This window comes from Polypterus senegalus, chromosome 3 (assembly GCF_016835505.1).
Source record: "Polypterus senegalus isolate Bchr_013 chromosome 3, ASM1683550v1, whole genome shotgun sequence".
Lineage (NCBI taxonomy): Eukaryota > Metazoa > Chordata > Cladistia > Polypteriformes > Polypteridae > Polypterus > Polypterus senegalus.
The window spans coordinates 226,231,062-226,251,454 of NC_053156.1; the positions used below are offsets into that span (position 1 = coordinate 226,231,062).

General features: G+C 36.6%; 1 protein-coding gene across 4 annotated transcripts in view; it reads left to right on the forward strand.

Annotated features, from left to right (window-relative positions):
* LOC120525937 (F-actin-monooxygenase mical1-like) overlaps positions 1-20,393 on the forward strand; it is a 115,581-nt gene that overhangs the window by 24,697 nt on the left and 70,491 nt on the right. For 3 of the 4 annotated variants that reach the window (XM_039748647.1, XM_039748643.1, XM_039748644.1), the window contains 3 exons: positions 10,683-10,890; positions 14,637-14,756; positions 18,627-18,722. In XM_039748647.1, coding sequence (XP_039604581.1) covers positions 10,683-10,890; positions 14,637-14,756; positions 18,627-18,722 — 424 coding nt within the window. Of the gene's footprint in view, positions 1-10,682; positions 10,891-14,636; positions 14,757-18,626; positions 18,723-19,278; positions 19,298-20,393 lie in introns of those variants that run through there. The other variant, XM_039748645.1, reaches the window with a different exon arrangement.

Genomic DNA, 20,393 nt, shown 5'->3' on the forward strand with positions numbered 1-20,393 from the left:
TATTATTAATTCTGGTAGCACTGCAGGAGAGCAACCAGTCTTTTTCAAGGCATGCTTGTACACACACTTGGGAAGTCTTCTATAGCATCTAATTAGAGATGCCGCACCACTGACTGATCCATTAGTCTTTAAATTGCTCAAAAGCAATTAATATGTTTTCATATTTCAGTTTTTTTTTTTTTATTTGGAGTTAATTGTTCTAAATTAAAATGGAAGTTCAAATAACATTGAATTGGTCTAAGATAATAAAAAAAGATGTGCATTCCAACATATCAAAACAGGATATGAGGAATTAGAAAGCAGCATACTATTGGAATTTGCTGCTTCATACGCTGATGGCTAGTTGTGGCATTTTTTCCATTTCTTTCTTCTGTAAATATCAAACTGTTCTATGCTTTGTAATGTAAAGGAAGTTAGCATCTCAGAGAAATAAACTAAAGAAAAAGACAAGGAAGGGCAAGAATTAAAAAAAAAAACCTAGTGTTAAAATTGAGTAAAGATGTTATGCACAGTTATAAGAACTTTCAGAATATCCATCCATCCCACATTTTTTTCTGAACTGCTTATTTAATTCAGGAAGCATTGGGTACAAAGTGAGAACCGTCCGTGAACACAGCAACAGTCCAAGCAATGTGATAATTCATTACAATAATGCATTTTCAAGAAAGGGTTCAAATTAATTAATTATGTTTAAATGTACTTTTAGAATCCTTTTCTTGTTTCAAAGCATTTGGCAAATTTCAGAATTTGTATTATCAATGGCCTTTTTGTATTACATTTTTTGCTTTCTGTACTTAAAAAGTAGCTCTAGGTCACTTTTTCCTCAAGAATGAAACCTCCTTAGAGTGTTTTAAATGATAAAAAATAAAAAGCACAAATTTGAGGTGTCTCACAGTTAGATTAGCAAGTGTGGAAACTCAAAGCTTTGGTTACTTGAGAGAAAGGAATACAGATGTGTTTTATGGCGACATGTGATTTTTCTGAGAAAATTAAATAAAATTTTGATAACTTAAATTAACATTAAATTCGACTCACTGACTCACTCATCACTAATTCTCCAACTTCCCATGTAGGCAGAAGGCTGAAATTTGGCAGGCTCATTCCTTACAGGTTACTTACAAAAGTTAAGCAGGTTTCATGTCGAAATTCAACGCGTAATAGTCATAACGGAATCCTACTTGCGTACATATATACGGCCATAGCCTGCAGCTCGGTCGCCATGTGAGGCGGAGTTGCGTCTCCCATCGCTACGCCTCCCACGTAGTTGGCTGCCTGCCTATATTGTGTCCTCCATCTCCACGCCTCCCACATAATTTACTGCCTGTCCATTTAAGGCCTTCCGTCTGCAGCACTCTAAGCTTTGAGGAAACAGTAAAAAGGAGGCATGTCAGACGTCGTGGTACATTTTCTGATGCAGCTAGACGGAAACAACTTCGTCACGCTGTTGCTAAATACTCGGAGAAAAATTTTATAGACATGTTGTCACTAGATACTCGCAGGCAAATCCACAGCTTTATAGAGATGCTGCCGAAAACGAAACAATGCAAGAAAGCAGGAAAGAAAGAAAGCAAGGTATTCAATGTACTTAACCTATATTAAACGGAAAGAATAGCTTATTTATAAACACGCCTGGGAAGTCTGCAGTGAATCCAAATATATTCACATGTACTTAACCTATATTACAACTATGTACACATATAAATTAGACACCCAGAACAAAACACACAATCCATATACCCACAAATTCCCCAGTCCTTTATCTGAACTTTCTTTTAAAAGTTTATAATTTGACACGGTCTCCTGGGAAGTCTGCAGTGAATCCAGCGATAGTCTTAACTATCCTGATGGATTTAGCGACCGTGGAGCACGCTGATTGGAGACCGTAAGAGCCAATCAGAATTTTTAATTTACATGTCAGAGAGAGCGCTTGCAGCGGTGAGCGTTAGCAACACATTGCGAGCGGTTGAGCGAGAGGGGTGCTATTGTGTGTGTGACAGTTCCTTTATTGAAGAATAGCAAAAAAATACCACTTGCACGCTTTGCAGAATAGTGGCACTGAGAAGTAGTAGTGTGTTAAGGAAGTAATGAAAAAGAAAAGGAAACATTTTGAAAATAACGTAACATGATTGTCAATGCAATTGTTTTGTCACTGTTGTGAGTGATGAGTGTTGTGTGTGTGTGTGTGTATACACATATATATTTATATATATAATATATACACACACACTCTTTGGGGTGCGAGCAACTGTTGCTGGGGGTGGCAGAATCCAAGAAAAATGATAAACATTATTTGTACAAAATCTTTATTTATCCATTCCTAAATAATTAAATGGGTAGGCTATTTCGTATCATTGCAATACGCTGTTTTTTTAAAACGTATGACTCCCGCTCTTACGTGCAAGTCTGCGTGGATATTATGAACTATCATATCTGTTCAAGTTCTATTTAAATTTTAAATAGAAGGAATTTTTATTTAGTCGACAAAAAATATCTTTGGTAGAAATGTAAGTTATTTGTAGGTATCATTGCATAAATTTTTCTTCACCATACATGTATACATATGTAAAGAGTAAATTTGCGTTACATTCCAACCAAAGATATTTGTGTCGACTAAATCAGGGGTGTCAAACTCAATTGCACAGGGGGCCAAAATCCAAAACACACTTTAGGTCGCGGGCCGAACAGGATAAACATTTATTGAACACCCTAAAACTAAACTTTTAAAACTTTTAAAACTTAACTTTTTTGAACATAAATATGAATAAAAACAGACAGGAATATTATTCCGGAATAAATCAACTAAAACCTTAAATAACTTATATTTTGCTCTCCGTAAAAATATATCCTGTCTAAATTCTTATTATTATTAAACAAATTTCTTTACTCTTATGTAATTTTATATAAAAAATAAACTTAAATTTTAAATATCCCAAAATATTTTGCTCTCCATAAAAATATATCCTGTCAAAATTATACAAATTGAAATATGAACATGCTGCATAACAAAACCTGGAAATATAAATAAAATTTGTTCTTTTCAGCAATAACAAATCTAATCATTCAGTTGTCTTTGCTCATATATCATTTTATCAGAGCTGGACGCCTGGCATCTTTTTTTGGCAAAAGGTTCATTTATGTTTGGTGTGAGGTTCTGTGTTGTGGAGATTCTCAGGATGGACTGCAGGTGCTCATCAGTGAGGCGACTCCTGTGTGCTGTTTTGTTAGTCTTCATCACTGAGAAGAGCTTCACACACAGATATGTGCTACCAAACATGCACAAGGTTCGAGCCGCATGTAGATGGAGCTGGAGCATTTCTGCGGGAATGGAGTGAATAAACTGTGCGGGCCCTGCAGTATCGTACTTTGCCTTCAGTGTGCCATTACACTGCAGCTCAATCACCTCCATCTGAATCTGCACAGGTGCAGTTTCCACATCGACGGCAAATGGGTTGCGAAACAACTCAAAAATTATTTTTGTTTTTCAAAGTCACCAAAGCGCCGTGCGAACTCAGTGCGCTCAGTTTATCAGCAAAGTGCATATTTGGGAACACCGTTGTGCCGAATTGGTTCAACATTACTTGGCAACAGGGAAAGTAGGGCAAGTTGCACTGGTGCATTTGTGTCTCCCATAAAAGCAGCTTCACTTGAAATCACTTTGTGATTTTGCACGGGTAAAAACGTCTGCTGAAGTGTCAGAATTTTCTTTAACTCTTCTGCTTTCTGTATCTTCTGCATTGGATTCAGGTCTTTCAGGTTATCCTGATGTTTTGTCTCATAGTGCCATCTTAGATTAAATTCTGTAATTACAGCCACATTAGCTTCACAAATGAGACACACGGGTTTACCAGCAATGTCAGTAAGCATATACTCAGCCTCCCATCAGTTTTTAAAGGCTCTATTTTCAGAATCAACTTTTCTCTTCGGCATCGTGTGGGCTAGCTTCGCAATAACTTGCAGCATCATAAGCCAGATTTGATTAACGTGGTAAGTGTTCGGCAAGTCCGCTGAAGCGCTGCATTATGGGATCTGTAGTTTATTGTGTTACCAGCGCTTCATATCCCCGGGCCATTAATAACAATAATACAGTATATAAAATGATCTCACAGGCCAGATGTGGCCCGTGGGCCTTGAGTTTGACACATATGGACTAAATAGAACTTGAAAAGAATTTTTTCGAATGTGATCGTGCAATTCAGATTGAGTTGACGCGCACTACAGTACATCGAGCCCGCGTGCTATTGTGATTTTGCCTGCGTGCCTCAATAAATCACCCTCCCCTCGCTCTTACTTTTTTACCGTTCATCTAATGAATACACTGAGTATGGCTTTACCAAAATAGTCATTGATGGCGAATAAAGTATCCATTATTCATAAAGCTTCAATTGGTGATCTGTCTTTCTGCGTTAACCGCATATTTTTTCATACGTCTCAAACCAAGGGGATGCGAAGGTAAAATGAATTGGGAAGCGCGCGTACATACTCAGTGCACCCCTCTCGGGAATCGAACCTCGGTCGTCGGCGCTAGAGGCGAAGTCTCTACCATTGCACCACGACGTGTGGTTTATATATGTATATATACCCGCGCTTCGCAGCAGAGAAGTAGTGTGTTAAAGAAGTTATGAAAAAGAAAAGGGAACATTTTAAAATTAACGTAACATGACTGTCAATATACAGTATTTGTTTTGTGAGTGTTACTGAGTGTTGCTGTCATCAAGGATTTGATTGTCTTTATTTCTTTCAATCAGGTTCGTATTTGTAGGATGTGTTCAAGTTACATTCTGTGTTTGTCAGTCGTTGTAAAGATAACAGGTTTCATTCATCGATTCGTTTCTTACTGCATCAATAAACGGCTCATCTTCCTCTTTATCTGAGACGTGACACACTGCATGCACAGGTTTTTTTTTTACACTGTGTTCCTTTAGCGGGACATTGAGGTTTTTCCACCGTGTGTTTTGTTTCCGCAGTAGCTGCACTTAATTAATATGCTTGTATGTATCACACGCTTCATATTTTTTTGCTGCCTTCTCAATTGTGTAATTCGGTTTTTGTACAGCACTCTTTGGAACTGTTGCTTTTTGTCTGTGCAATGCGTCATTTCACGTGAGCCGCTCGGTGTACATGCATTGAAGGTTTCCAGCTGTGCTGGTGCCATCTTGTGCGATGTCCATGGCTGTATTTAATGTTAGCTAAGACCCGGCACTTAATTTGCCGAGTTTGTGCCAAACACCACCCTGACCATCTCATCTTACTCTGCATAAGCACAGTCCTTCACCCGTGAATATTTAGCGGCAGTGTTTCTATTGGATTGCCGCTGACGGACGGCCTTATATGGGCAGGCACTAAATTACGTGGGAGGCGGAGTTACATCGGGCTTGGGCATCGAGCAGAAGTCTATTATAGTATATGGACGAAAAAATAGGTTCCTGTTATGACCATTACGTGTAGAATTTCGAAATGAAACCTGCCCAACTTTGTAAGTAAGCTGTAAGGAATGAGCCTGCCAAATTTCAGCCTTCTACCTACACAGGAAGTTGGAGAATTAGTGATGAGTCAGTAAGTGAGTGAGTGAGTGAGTCAGTGAGGGCTTTGCCTTTTATTAGTATACATGAAGTCCGTCTCACCCGGGTGACTCGGCGTTAGCCTCCATCTATGGCCGACGCCTGCTCCACAACAGACAAGTAAAGCCGTTGGCTCTGAATATCCCTTTTAGGTTAGCAGGCACCCCTTCTACGTGCACCCAACTGTCCTTATTACGGAGTCTTCCTTGCTTTACCACTGGTTATGTTATTTTTAAAATGTTTCCTTTTCATAACTTCTTTAACACACTACTCCGTTACGAAGCGCAGGTATTTTGCTATTTACACATATAAAAGGCAAAGCCCTTACTGACTCATCACTGATTTTCCCACTTTCCATATATGTGGGAAGCTGGAATTTTGCATGCTCATTCCTTGCAGTGGATTTATAAAAGTTAGGTATGTTTCATGTCCTATTACAACACCCAAGTGGTGGAAACGGGTGTACCCCCTAAACTGTATATATAAATAGGGGAATCCCCTCCTTACTATTTCTGCTACTTCCAATTTTCTCATGCTCATCATTTACAGTGTACTTAAAAATGTTAAGTATGTTTCATTTTGTGTTGTGCCCCGTAATGAACTTTTGAAAATAATGTCTTCTTTTTGGCGGTTCTCACCATTACGCCATAAGGAAGTTTAGGAACTGAGCTCTCCTTTTGGCGGTTTCATTCCTTATTTCCATTAAAAGATTTATTTTACATACAAAGGCCACTCCCGGTCCCCCTTCCTTTTTCCACACGGCTGCTGTCCACACACGTACCACGTGGTTGGCTCACTGCCTATATACATTAACGACATCCCGTGCTCATGTGTCTCCTCACTCGCTTCCTTACTGTCCTCAGCTGTTCGTGCTCACTGCTCCCTTCTTCTTTACTCCAACGCTTCAAGCCTGTTATTGTTCCCCTTGCTTCACGTCTGCCTGCTGGTGACTCTTGCCTTTTCATTTACTCCACTGCTTTACTACGAAACTTACAACCACCAAAAATTTGTAATAGCACCAGGCTTTAAATCGAATCTCTGCACACGAACCTTATTGAGGCAACTGTCTTCACTGAAACAGGCTCGGAGAAGACTGTATTTATTCCTCGCATCCCTCTCATACCCTCTGACCATTCCAATTCAAATGCCTCCAATTTCCAGTAAGGGTCTGCTTCGCTATGACAATAAATAAGTCACAGGGCCAGACTCTAAAAAAGGTCGGCATTAACTTGACACAAGATTGGTTCTCACATGGCCAACTGTACGTTGCATGCTCAAGAGTAAGCTCAGCAGACATTTTACAGCCTGCGGGTAGAACTGCAAGCGTGTTTACAAAGAGATCCTTGCATCCTAAAAATGTGTATTTCTCATACACAACATTTACAATCATACTCATCATTCTCAATACTAAAATAAGCCTACAACAATTACATTGACAATCACGTTACGTTATTTTTAAAATGTTACCTTTTTTGCATAACATCTTTAACACACTACTTCTCTGCTGTGAAGTGTGGGTATTTTGCTAGTTATGAATAAATAAGAACTGACCTATGTAAAACTGTGTACAGTATTGGAAATTTGTGATGTATAGTAGTTCTTACTGAATATTTGCATCTTTGATAATATAGCACGGGTCAGTATGAGACAAACATGCTTCCAGTAAGGTAGTTTGTGGTCTTTTTCAAATCATGTTTTCAGCAGGAATGTCTGGTGTAGGCTAGGAAAAAAATGAAAAACAAGGATGTGCCTATATATGGAAAATACTAATAAAGTACTAAAGTTAACTAACACTCAGAGTTTAAAAAGTATGTGTAATTAATCAATAATTAATTTAATAGTATTATGTTTACCAGTAAAAACAATGATAATTCTCATAATGGATGCTACTATAGGTTGTTTTTTTAGTTCTTTATTTTGTTGTAACAGAGTGGCTAAGTTTGCCTGTTTTTCAGTGCTGGCTTTTTGTACAATAGACAGCCAAATGTGTTAGTTTCGCACCACAAAAGAAAGTTCCCCCCATGGACTAGACCAAATACAGGTAGATCAAAATCTGTTAATGGAATTAATGAAATCACAAATGCTATTGATTATTTACATAGGTTTTTATAAGGTTTATTAGCTATGGATACCATGCATTTTGCTTATATACAGTGTAATGTCATAAATGCATTTATTTAAAAAAGTACCACATACTGTATATAACAGAGACAGGACTAAAACAATAATGTTCCACAAAGTGACATTTTTTGATGATATCACTGCTGTGAATATTTTTACCAGCAGTTCTTTGGTAACTTCATATTTTAAAGTACAATATGAGCAGGGGCTGTGTGTTATTATTATAGGGTGGGGCCATGGCTGGTTTGAATGGTACTAAGCAAGTAATAAAATAGATGATTGAATGTACTTAATTTTTTTCAATGTATTATTACTTCAAAAGTAATATATGTTTAGCAGAGGTCAAACCTAACTACATAAGAATAACATCAATAAATTACCTCAAATTCTGAAGAAAAATTCTGGAAAAATTTGATGTTTTTTCTTTGTTTTAAATATGACCTGTATTTTCCCCACCTTGTTGAATATTCTCAACTGAGTAAGATAAGGCAAAGAGCAGGCAATGTAGTGGAAAATATCGCAGATATTTTTGCACTTGCAATATTATCCTATTTGGTAATACTTTAAACACTACAATAAGTAGACTGGAGTAATAGTAGTTCACTACTGTTTGACAATATGAAAGAGTAAATGTGCCATTTTCAAAGGTTTGGGTACTCTTTCAGTTGTAAGGTCTCTGAATTCGTTTGGTCTTCAGTCTGGTCTGGGTTAGCTCTTTAAGTGTTAGTCTGCTCAATAATTCTCATTTAGAATTGACTACTGATGACATTTACAGACCCTAATGAATTCTTTATAACTCTTCAAGCATTGTGCAAGACTAAGCAAATGACTGAGGATTTTAAATTTAAATTAATTGGTGCCTACAAAGTAGGATAAAGCTACAAAATTATTGTCCTCCTTCTACAGCTTGCAATTACCACAGTCAGAAATCTTATTCAGAATGTTAGTTTAAAGGGAACTGTGGAGGTCAAGACAAGATTTGGAAGACCTAGAAAATGTACAGGTAGAACAGCTTGTGGACTATGCAGAAAGTATGGTGCCCAAATGTTTGCAAATGACATATTTAATCTTTTTTTTTTTATTTATCAAGTAAATCATAACTATACATTAACATTTCCATAAAAATACCGTTGCTTTTTCTTCTGAACTGCTGAAATAGTAAATACAGTTACTTTTACTTGAAATCTCAATGAAATATGCAATTTGGCCAGGGATGTCCCACCTTTTACAGAACTGTAGCTGCAGACATTCACTCTGTTTGTAACACTAGCTTTCATGTTTCAAAATGCATTGGTTATTCAGAAAATGTTGGTAACAGTGCACATCATTTTATGCTTATGCATTCCAGCATATTGCATTACAGCAAAGCATTGTAAAACTGGACATCTTTGAGAGTACATCTTCATGTCTGCTTGTAGCTTTGATCATTTTATTTTGACAGTATTATTCAAAGACAGTCTGATCAGTCTACTAATTGAGATACGAGTATTTCATTACACCATATACATATCTTCATACACCTTGCCAAAAAATAATGCCCGAGCAATACTGGATATATTTAAAGAATTTAGTGTTAATTCCAGCACTGTTTAAATTGTTGAAAATGTATGTCACATTGCCTGTATCAACAGCAATTACTGAACAAAGTTTTTCCAAACTGAGTTCAGTTACGTGCAAATTCAAAAATCTTTATGGGAAAGTTTTAAGGCTTTTCTTTACAATGGGACCCCAATACCCATTAGTTCCATTATAGCAAGAAGCGAGCTGGATATTTTTTTAATATTTATAAAATATACTTCACTTTATAACACAGTTTTATGTGGCAAAATAATACATACCATGATTGTGAAGAAATAACTTTAATACGTGTACTTAGTAATCGGGGCTCTGGTTTATAAAAATGTTACTTTTCCTTGCTGTGAATGGTTAATATACAAAAAAAGGTCACTGATGGTACCAGATGGCCAAGGTAGTAAATTACTGAACATTTGACTCTCAAAAGGCAATTTATAGAAAAATATCAAATGTATGTGCAGTAGAGGGGCAGTGTAATACCATTTCTGATAATCTAATATAATCAGTAGACATGGAAAACACTTTTACCAAGGTGAATATTATAGTGTTCCTGAGGTTGTATCCAAATTTCCTGTGAATTGGAAAAACACACAAATAAAAGTGTACAGTAATATGCATATACAATGTGAACATTGCCCTGGACACAGACAGGCAGACACGCTCATGTCACCAAGCACACTTTTATTTTTCATTGTTTTTTCACAGTTCCATGCTCGCCAATCCCCAATACCCCTCAGTCCAGGCCAATCCAATGCCTTTTCTCTCTCTTCTTCAGGCCGCCTCTTGCCTCCTCCAAAGACCTTGTCACTCTTCCACCCGACTCTTGTCCCTTCTGCAGGGAGGCGGCCCCTTTAAATAAGCACCCGGATGTGCTCCAGGTGTGTTCCCGGCAATCTCTCACCGACACGCCCCAGTGTGACAGAAGTGCCGGCTGTCTCCCCGGAAGTACTCCAGGTGTCCCTGTGTTCTCATCCCCCCAGCACTTCCTGGTGTGGCAGAAGTGGTGATGTCTAGGGTCTTCCTGGTATTGGGGTCCCCCTGGCGGTAACCCCGGGTCCCGACAGGGTCGAGCTTCCCAGCTCTTTACCCGAGGCCTCCAGGGCGGTCGCCCCCTCAATGTCTGGAGGAGGCACAAGCCCTCCTCCTGTCTTCTCAGGCGTCCCGCCTGGGTACCACCTCCATCCGGGTATGACAACAAATTAAAAAAAAAAGGATCTTGTCCAGTAAAGTTCCCCTTGTGCCTGTCAAAAGGTCAGTGCTCGTCATTAAACATTTCCAAATATTTTGGAAAATTGCTCCTTTAAAACTGAGCGATCTGCAGACTGTTGCATTTTTATTGAGCATTTTGCAACTAGGGTATTACTGTATGGAAATTTGTAAGTGATAATCTATGTTGAGTTTCTATCCATCTTCTAATTTTTTTTCTAGTGTTTAGTGCTGGGAGCTGGACCCTGTGGACTACGTGTCGCCATTGAGCTGGCCTTACTAGGTGCCAAAGTGGTCCTAATTGAGAAGAGGGATGCCTTCTCAAGACACAATGTGTTGCATCTCTGGCCTTACACAATCCACGATCTCCGCAATCTGTCAGCCAAAAAGTTCTATGGCAAGTTCTGCAGTGGCTCCCTTGACCATATCAGTAAGTACTGGTAATGATTTTGCTAGGTACATTGAATCTAAAATTATTTTTAGTATTCTGTAATCCCCTTCTCAATAGACAATCAGTTTATTTTTTCAAATCCAAATGCCATTATCATACAGCAATTTTAAAATATAGTCGTAGTGAAAAAAGGAAGTAGACCCCATGGAAATTGTTTACTTTTTCAACATATTGAACAGATAAAGGTGTTATACTTGAGCAAATGGGACAAAAAATTGTCAGGGTGTATTAAATTTCACATTGTACTATAACAATGCAGATTGTCACTTGGGAAAAAAATAAGCAAACCCATACATTTATCACTACTTCAAATCCATAAACTCCAAATCTGGTGTTCCAGATTGGGTACCAATAATTATCACGTCTTTGGGGAGTATTTAAACTACAGATATCTGGGGTCTGGTGTTCTCTTTGTTGTTGACATGTGTAGAGTCATCATACCTAGATCAAAAGAACTCTCTAATGCCCTCAGAAAGAAGGCTGTGAATGTCTGAGTCTGGCAGGGAATTTAAAAAGATTGCAAAATTATTTGAAATCCACTGTAAGGAAAATCTTTAATTATAGTTTTCAAATGACTGTTAAGTTCAGGACTGGCTGGCCTAGCAAATTTGGCATAAGAGCTGACTGTTTGATGCTAAGCAAAGTCCGTAAGAACTTCACATTTCATTGTGGGATATTCAGGCAACTCTTGCAACCATTGGTGTCAAAGTGCAGTGCTACAATGAGAAAGAAACTGCACATATTTGACCTACATACGAGGTGTGCAAGGAACATTCCCAACTTTTCTATCTAAAAAGAACATTAGAGCAACATTAGTTTGCCATTTAAGCAAAGACTGGGCCTTCTGGAACAACATGTTCTGGACAGATGATTCAAAGAAAGAGTTGTCTGTCACCAGTAACAAAAGACTTGTTTGGTGTAAACTGAAGACTGCATTTCAGGAGAAGCTTGTACCAGCTGTGAAGCATGGTGGTGAAAGTGTTATGTTTTGGGGTTGCTTTGCCGCCTTGGGGCCTGGCCAGCTTGCAGTCATTGAGTCAGCTATGAATTCTGCATCGTATCAAAGTTTTCTTGAGGAGGATGGGAGTTCATCTGTCTGAAATTTGAAATTGAATTGCAAATGGACCTTTCAGCAAAATAAAGATTCAAAACACACTAGCAAATTCACCAAGGAATACCTCAAAAACAAAAAGAAAAATGAAAAGATCAACTGGGTACCTGCTCAAATATGTTGAAAATGTCTATTTTCAGGGGTATACATTTTCACATGACTATATGTATTATACATAACTAACTGTGTGTGTAAATTGTATAGTATATGAAAGTGGATTTAAAAAATCTGTTACTTTTATATGTAATGTACAGAGGGTAGAATTTAATGCAAATTTTGGAGTTTCTATAATATGAAATCAACAGGAAATCTCCAAATCTACGCCAGTCCTTTCTGCAGAGAAAGGCAAATTCTCTTTTGTAGTTGGCATTGTGAATGACTTTTACAATGATAAAAAAGTGCTTAAAAGTGTATTTATAAAAACAGTACTTTCATACTGTAAAGTCAGGTGCAAAAGTTTATGAATGCAGCATGGAGGTGCGCAAATATGCCAAATATTGAAAAGTAAAACATAAAAGTAAGTAAAATTAAAGCAGCCACTGGTAATTCTTTTAGTCTGCACAGTGCAAGCCATGAATGAAGTTACATTTGACAATAATCCAGTAGCTGTTGTCGCTACTAGAAGTGTTTTTAGTATTTTATGTTGGCCTTTATTATTGATTTCAGCCTAGATCCGAGCAGGCATGGAATGGCAGAGTTGATGACAGTACTCTTCTGCAATCTGTGACTCCCAAACTTGTTTGATATTGTGTTTCAGGTCTTCCATAGATATTGAGTGCATTTTAGCAACGGCTTTCTTCATTGTCATTCATTCATTTTCAGTTAGATTGAGGTCTTGTGAATTGCCAAGTCACAGATCTAAAAACTGATCCATCTGCTGCAAGCCATGCCTTCACTGTCTTGCTTGTGTGACAGGGTGCCCCATCCTGTTCAAAATAAGTTTTACCAGGTATTGCCATAAAATTTGGGAGCTTGTCCTTCAGCACCTTCAAATAAATTGCTCCTATCATTGTGGTGGTTTTTTGGCAGTATCCACAGGCCACCATGCCTGAATACTGAAATGGCACCTGTAACCATAGTTTTTTCACACTGTTTTGACAATTGGCACCATATATTTTTGCATTGTGCCATTGCCCAACTAGTCCCCACTCATGCCCAGTGTAATTTTTAAACTCGGTGATGGTCGCATCTGTTAGCATCACCTATTCCCCATCTATGGCGGTTCATCTCATGTGTTTTTTTGCACTTAAAGGTAGTTTTATAGCAGGACAGTACGATTGTAATCCTGCGGTAAATTGTCCACTTGCTTATAGTTTTAAGATGATCTGGTAAGCTTGATCGCAGCCAACTTTCTGACTCATGGTGATGATTTACCAATCAATATAATTTTCTGATCATCATGGCTTTTGGACACGTGTGGATGATGAATTCTGATTCTGGAAGCAAAGGTTGTATGCAGCACTCAAAGGGAGATCTTTAGGGAAACCGCAATTTGATAGTAGGCGTCACAGGGGTTCAGATTGTAAACCAATGTTTAACTTTCCACTAAAAATCACTTTTCCTCAGGAAAAAATTTGGACAAAAATGCATCTATTACTTATAGCTGTTACTAGTACTACAGTGCACATATGGTACACACATAACTTAAAATACTTCTTGCAACAATGTGCTAAGAAAATCAATTTTACAATAGGTAAAGTTATATACACACTCAAAAATAACATACATTCCAGTCTACATATTTGTTTTTAGTTAAAAATTAATTTAAAAGTTTGTTAGTAAGCAATATGACTGTTCTAGTTGTAATTAATCAGAACAGCATAACAGAAATCAAACTAGCCCAAATGAAGTTGAAACTTTGTCATTATATGATGTAAAGCAAATATCAGCTGTGTGTTCACAAACTTGCACCTGACTGTATATGCACTTTAAATGTTTGTTAGTTTAATCCTTGCTGTGCACATGAAATGGATAAAGATATTTAAAGTTGTAGCTGCAGTGGCACACATTTGGTCAGCCTGTTTTGTTCATGCTAATTACTGTTTCACAAATAACATTTTGAATTCAAAATTATATAAAGAGATATCTGTAACGGTGTCTGGTGGACTGGAAGATTTTTCCAGTTATATTCTAAGGAGACTTTTAAATTAATTAAATCCATAAAGTAATTAGATAATTAAATCTGGACAAGTCCAAATTGACTTAATTTGACATAAGATTCAAATTCATGCCCCATTGGATGTTAATATGTATTTTTTTCATTTATTCATATTCTGACTAATCAATATTAAATTGTTTGTCTGTAATTCTCATTGTTGACTCAAACATTTTAAGATTTTGTAACTGTATTCAAAATGCTGTTGCAGGAAAACAGTATAACAATAATAAATAACCAAGAAGAAAAACTAACCCATAGAATCAGGATGGAAGGTAGAAATAGGGAAGGTGAAAGCATCCACAAAGGAAACAGATTAAGCTGGAAAAGTTGCATGATATGTAGAAGAGAAAAGTTGAGGCATGTTCTATTAATTGAAATACTGTAAGATTTTTCATTTTTTACTAAAACAAAGTGTTTGTGTTTTTTTTTTTTCATTTTTTTAAACCTGTGTTGCAGGTATAAGACAGTTGCAGCTGATCCTAGTAAAGGTAGCTTTAATTCTGGGAGTGGAGATTCACACTGGTGTGGAGTACAAAGATCTACTTGAACCATGCAAGGAAAAACAGAATTCATCAGGTAGGCATTATGGATTTAAATCATAAGATCATTTGTACTACTTATGGTAACTGTCTCTATTTCAACACTGATCACCTTTTCAATTTTACTTAAAAATGAACAACTTATATATCTTAAGAAAAAAAAAATCACACTTTGTATAGGACAGCATCCATTAAGTTCTGGATGATTTTGTTGTCAAAAAAGTGATGCTTCAACAGTTGACTTGTTCTTTACTCTTTAGTTTTTTCTATTGTCAAAAATGTACATATAAACTAGTATATTTCCTTAGTAGAGGTGCTGTTTGTGGTTGTCTTAATCAATATTTGGTAGTGACACTTAATATAAAAAGATACAGATTATAAAAAGAAAAATATTTGCAGTGGAATGGCTTGCTCACTTGCTTACTTCTCAAGCACTGTACAAGTCCTTTACCTTATATCTTCTCAATATCTGCCTCTGTCTTTGTCTTCTGGCTTCTATTATTGCCTTTTAGTAAGTTTTACAGGTTCATCTTTCAGTTCCAAAGTCATAGTAGCTTGAGTAAGTGCCTAAAGATTTCCAAAACTGGGAATGCTTTCTTACTTCAGGCAAGAACTATGTAGTAGCCTTCGGTGTTGCTAAAGCCTTCCACCTACATTGCCTGCTAGATACTGGTTTGTCAAGGCAGCTCCCCAGTTGCATACTTTAAATGGAAAACAAAATCACAGTCTGTTTTCCTGGACAGGAAATTGTGTCTTCTGGCAGTTATCTTTGCTCTTACCTCTAAATGAGCATCCCAGTCCGGTCTTCCCTGACTAGGTTCTGTCCTCTTTTTAGTGTAAACCTTCATGCAAGGTGTGAAAATAAAGGAAGTGCAGACAAAATCTTGGAGTATGTAGATTAGGATAGAAACAAAACATAAAAACAGCTAATAGTATGCAAAGTTATATAAAGTAGAATCTGGTTATTCCTGGGCATAACAACAACAACATTTATTTATATACCATGTTTTTTATACAAATGATGTAGCTCAAAGTACTTTACAAGATGAAGAAAGAAAAAAGAAAAATATAAAAATGAGATTATGCAATACTAAGGAACAAAGAATAAAGTAAGGTCCAATGGCCTGGAGGACAGAAAAAATAAAACAAATAAGGGCTGGAGAAAACAAAACAAAACAAGGCCATGAGACTGCCCAGCCCCCATTTGGCAAATAAATAACAAATATGTCCTTTTCATCCTATAGTGTTCCTTAAATCTTCTTGTGGCATGTCTACTATTTTATAACTTTTTTTGGTTTCAATAGTCAAGTGATCATGTATGAACACCTTTTCCTAGAGTTGGGCATTGCTCTACATCTGTTAATTATGAGTGGGATGTTGGACTTTCTGTCATATGTAGCCACATGCCCACAGTATATATAAGAATTGTGAACAGGTGGAAGAACACAAGAGGACTCCAAGGAAGTGTTGGGGTGCCAGGCAGGTTGCCCCTTTTAATCCTATTTTGTTACTATCAAAAAACGGGCTCAAAAACAGTGTAAAACAACAGAAATAATGGTAGACTTCTTGGCTTCAGGCATCAATAGCTCAGAGTGGGCCTTGGCTAGGAGCTCCATCCTCTTAACGAGTTCAGGTACAGATTGAGACTTCTCTTTCAGGTGCATCTGTGTTCTTATAGGACTTCTGCTGTAAGGGGTGGAGTCAGTTGCTCTAACTGGGCATTTTCTTGGTACTGCAGGTGAGAAAAGAGATGAATATTGTCAGAGACAGATCCTCCTCTGTCCGGGGGTGATATTGCTTACCTCTGATGAGCCTGGAAGGTGATTGTGTGATGTGCATGTGTGACACAGCATAATAGAAAGTTCTAAATTTTCACCCTTTCTAAAAAAAGACCTTGCTGTTTTAACCTTATCATTCCATTATCATATATAGTGTCAAGCTTTAATGTTTATTTCTGTATCAAGCCAAATATATTCAAATGTGTTGTGCATATGTTTGTATATATCATGATTATAAATGCAAGTCTAGAATAAATGTGTGTAAATTTATTAGGCTCATGAATACAGCAGTGTTGACTAATAGTTATTAATTATTCATCAGCCTCTAACTACAACTGTATTTTAAGCTTGCAGAAATAAATACAGTATATGATGTGTTTTGCAATCTATATTCAATACTGCTTATCTTTATGAATGCAGCATCTGTATATAGACCATAGCATGTTAAATGTAAAGCTCTGCAGTCATTTTGGTTTAAGGCTTCTTACCGTTAAAAGTAAGTTAAAGTGAGTAAAGTCACTTGGCAGCAGAAGATAAAGACAAAAACTCCACTTGATATAGTTCATTGAGAAAAGAAATTGCTTACAGCTCCACATTACCTTTGCAAAAGTCAAAATCATGGTCCACACAGTGACGAAAGCCATGGAACAGTAGTAATCACAACCACTCTACTTTTCCCAAAATCTTGTCTATTTAATATGTATGTAAATTCTGTGATCTGCTCTTTTCTTACTTAGTACTGTTGTTAAGTAAGTGTATACCTCTGAAAGCATTGCTTAGAGTTGAAATTGAAGGGGAAACTGCTCAAACTGACTGAGGCAGAACTATAATAATAATTTAGAATGGGTGTTATGAAAATCGTTTATCTTCTCCTGTTACAAACTGACGAGCTTAGGAGACATGATATGGTTCTGATGATCTTTTTTTATTTTTATTATACTATAACAATACTTATCATTGGTATTTATATTACATTAGCTAACCTAAAGAACTTCAGTTCCTTGTCAAACTGACAAGAACCCATTTATTTTTATAATTGTATTGTTTAGAAGCTACAGTTGAGAAATTTGATTTGTTGAATTTGGAAATAAGTATGAGTCACTCTAATACAATGGTCCTGGGAACTCCATATGGCTGCTGGTTTTTGTTCCAAACAACCTCTGTTTTTAATTGAACCTGTAGTTTTGGGGTCAATTAAGAAATTACAAAACTAAGGTTTGTACATTTTATTAAAATGTACCAAGAATGTGTGTATGTTATATGGGGAAAATTTAGTTTTTTAATCTTGGTTTTTAAAATTTTCATCATCATCATGATTTTTATTCTGATGCTGAAGTAGTTGCAACGTTTCAGCATTCAGTGTCTTTTTTCGCCCTGGTGACTGATCTGTGTGGTGTTAATTGTCATTAGAAAACTACATGGGGATAGGGCAAGTTAATAGGAAAACTAAAGCTGTAGAAAAAATAAAAATATGTAAATGTCTTAAAAACAGACTACGAGAAGAAGAAATAAAAGACTAGCTGATTATATTAGGTACATTTTTTTAATAATTTTTTATTGATGTCAAAAACAAATGGTAAGGCAACAAAACAAGGAAAAGACATTGTCATGTATAGATTTTGAAGAATCCCCCCTGCGACTTGTGCCTATCCAAAACCCCCCACCCCTCCCAAATTAGATATTATGAATTAAGTAATAGGTAAAATGGTTCATTGATTGTGAAAATGGTTGGACCAAAAACCTTAAACCTGCAGCCACATGTGTTTTCTAGGATTGAGACAGAAAACCACAGCATATAATAAGATGAATCAAGTTAATTGTGCATCTCTATCATCAGTTTCTTTGAAATGAAAAACCTGTTATTTTATTAATTTTATGTTAACAAATGTCTCTTATTTTACAAATAATCTAATCTGCAAATAACACACAAAAGCCACATCAATCTAGTAATCAAATCAGATGTCCATATCTTCTGAAGCAGTGCCCTTAACTTTAGTACCAATATACTACACTGTTATCCCTGTATTTTACAAATTTAAAACAGATGCAGGAGACTGCCTTATTATACAATGGTAAATGAAAGTAAAACCAAAAAAAGAAATTGAGTTGTTCCCTTGTTCTTCCTATAGGTTGGAAGGCACATGTACATCCAGAGTCTCACCCAGTTGGACAGTATAGCTTTGATGTTTTTATCTCTGCTGGAGGTGGAAAATTTGTTCCTGAAGGTGAAAATACAGATAATTTGTTTCTTTTACTTTGTAAAGTTGTATTATCTTTTGACTGAAGGGGGTATTAAGGATTATTGTGATCTATTAAAAAACCTCAAACATATTTTTATATTGAAAATGAGGTTCAGTAAAATGCTATAACTAATCTTGTAAAAAGGTTTAGAAAAGAGAATATGGTTTGAAACTGAAATAAGTTTTTTTTTTTTTTTTTGTATTTATTTAAAATATGTAAATAGTTTTAAATATTGATTGTTAAATGTCAAAAAGCAACAGGAGAAAAGTATTGTTACTCTAGGGAAGAGAAATTAAATTGATTGTTAATCAGTCAGTGAATTATTGTGTTCACTTTTTGTCGTGTCAGTAGTTAATAAGAAATTAACAGTTAAGGCTCCATCTGTATTTTCCTTCCTTTCTGTCTTGATTGCAGGTTTGTAGCCAGTAGACTTGTATCAAGATAGACTAACCAATTGATTGACATACACAAGAAAAGGAGAAATATTCCAGTTGCTTATATATTTTACACCTGTGAGCGCTGAAGTCGTAAACAACGGAAGAACTTAAACCCAATTAAAGTAAAAATAATTTCTTTTATTCTTAATTCTTGGTGAGTAGAAAAAATGTGAGACTGCCTCTTTCCAACTCAGTCGACTGATTTGGGTTTTAGCAGAATACCTAAAGTAAACCCGTTCTCTCTTTTATATCCTAGAAAAGAAAAAAAACCCTAGCAGTTCATTCTGAGGTTATACATAGTTAAAAGTTAACTCTTAAGTTATGACATACTGAAATGTCCTAAACCATTAAACAAACAGTCATTTGCATTCTTAAGGAATACACCCTTCTATTTCTACACACTTAGAATCAATGTAAACATTCTTATAGTCTAAAAAGATCTTACAATCTTCACAGGGTCTTCTGATAGTATCAAAGGTCAGTCTTTCCTCATAAAGAAATGCAAGCTAATAATGTTGTAAGTCTTTTTTTCTTTCTCAGTTCCCCCCTTTTGCACAAAAAATGTGCACATGAGGATGAACAGACCCAATATCATCATATTCAGAAGAGGGAGAAAGTTCTGAAAGCAAAGGGTTGTAATCAGGGTTTTGGGAATTGTCAGCATGAAGAAAATAGGCTTTTGTGAGAGAGGTGTCAATAAGCCTCTGAAGAAGGCCACGAATACAAGGGATGAGGCAGCAACCAAAATAACCATGATTGCAAGGGAAATGAGGACAGTGGTGAAAATAGTTTTACACCATCCAGCCAAAATTCCGAACCACAGTTCAATTAGTTCATCAATGGGATTGGAGATACCAGAATTTTCTGCAAGTTCTACAGAAAGGGCAGTAAGACCAGCAAGTGCACAAGATACTGAGCCATCAGGAGCAGTGTTATTAGGGATGAAGGTACAGCAATTGTCCCCAAACATGGCACATACACGCCTTTCTCAGCTAAAAGCATATCAAGTGCTATCCGATTTTGCCAGGTCATAAATACTGTACAGGGTGCGATGGAGAGTCATCAGGAAGGACAGTGGTAGGGAAGGTTAAGGAGGTAGGGGTGACAGAATTGGGTGTTGGTGCTGTGACTCGAATAATGAATTTCCCAAGAGGATCTTTTCCAGAGACATCTACCCCTAATATGTAAATACCCCCATCATAGGGTGACGGATCTCTT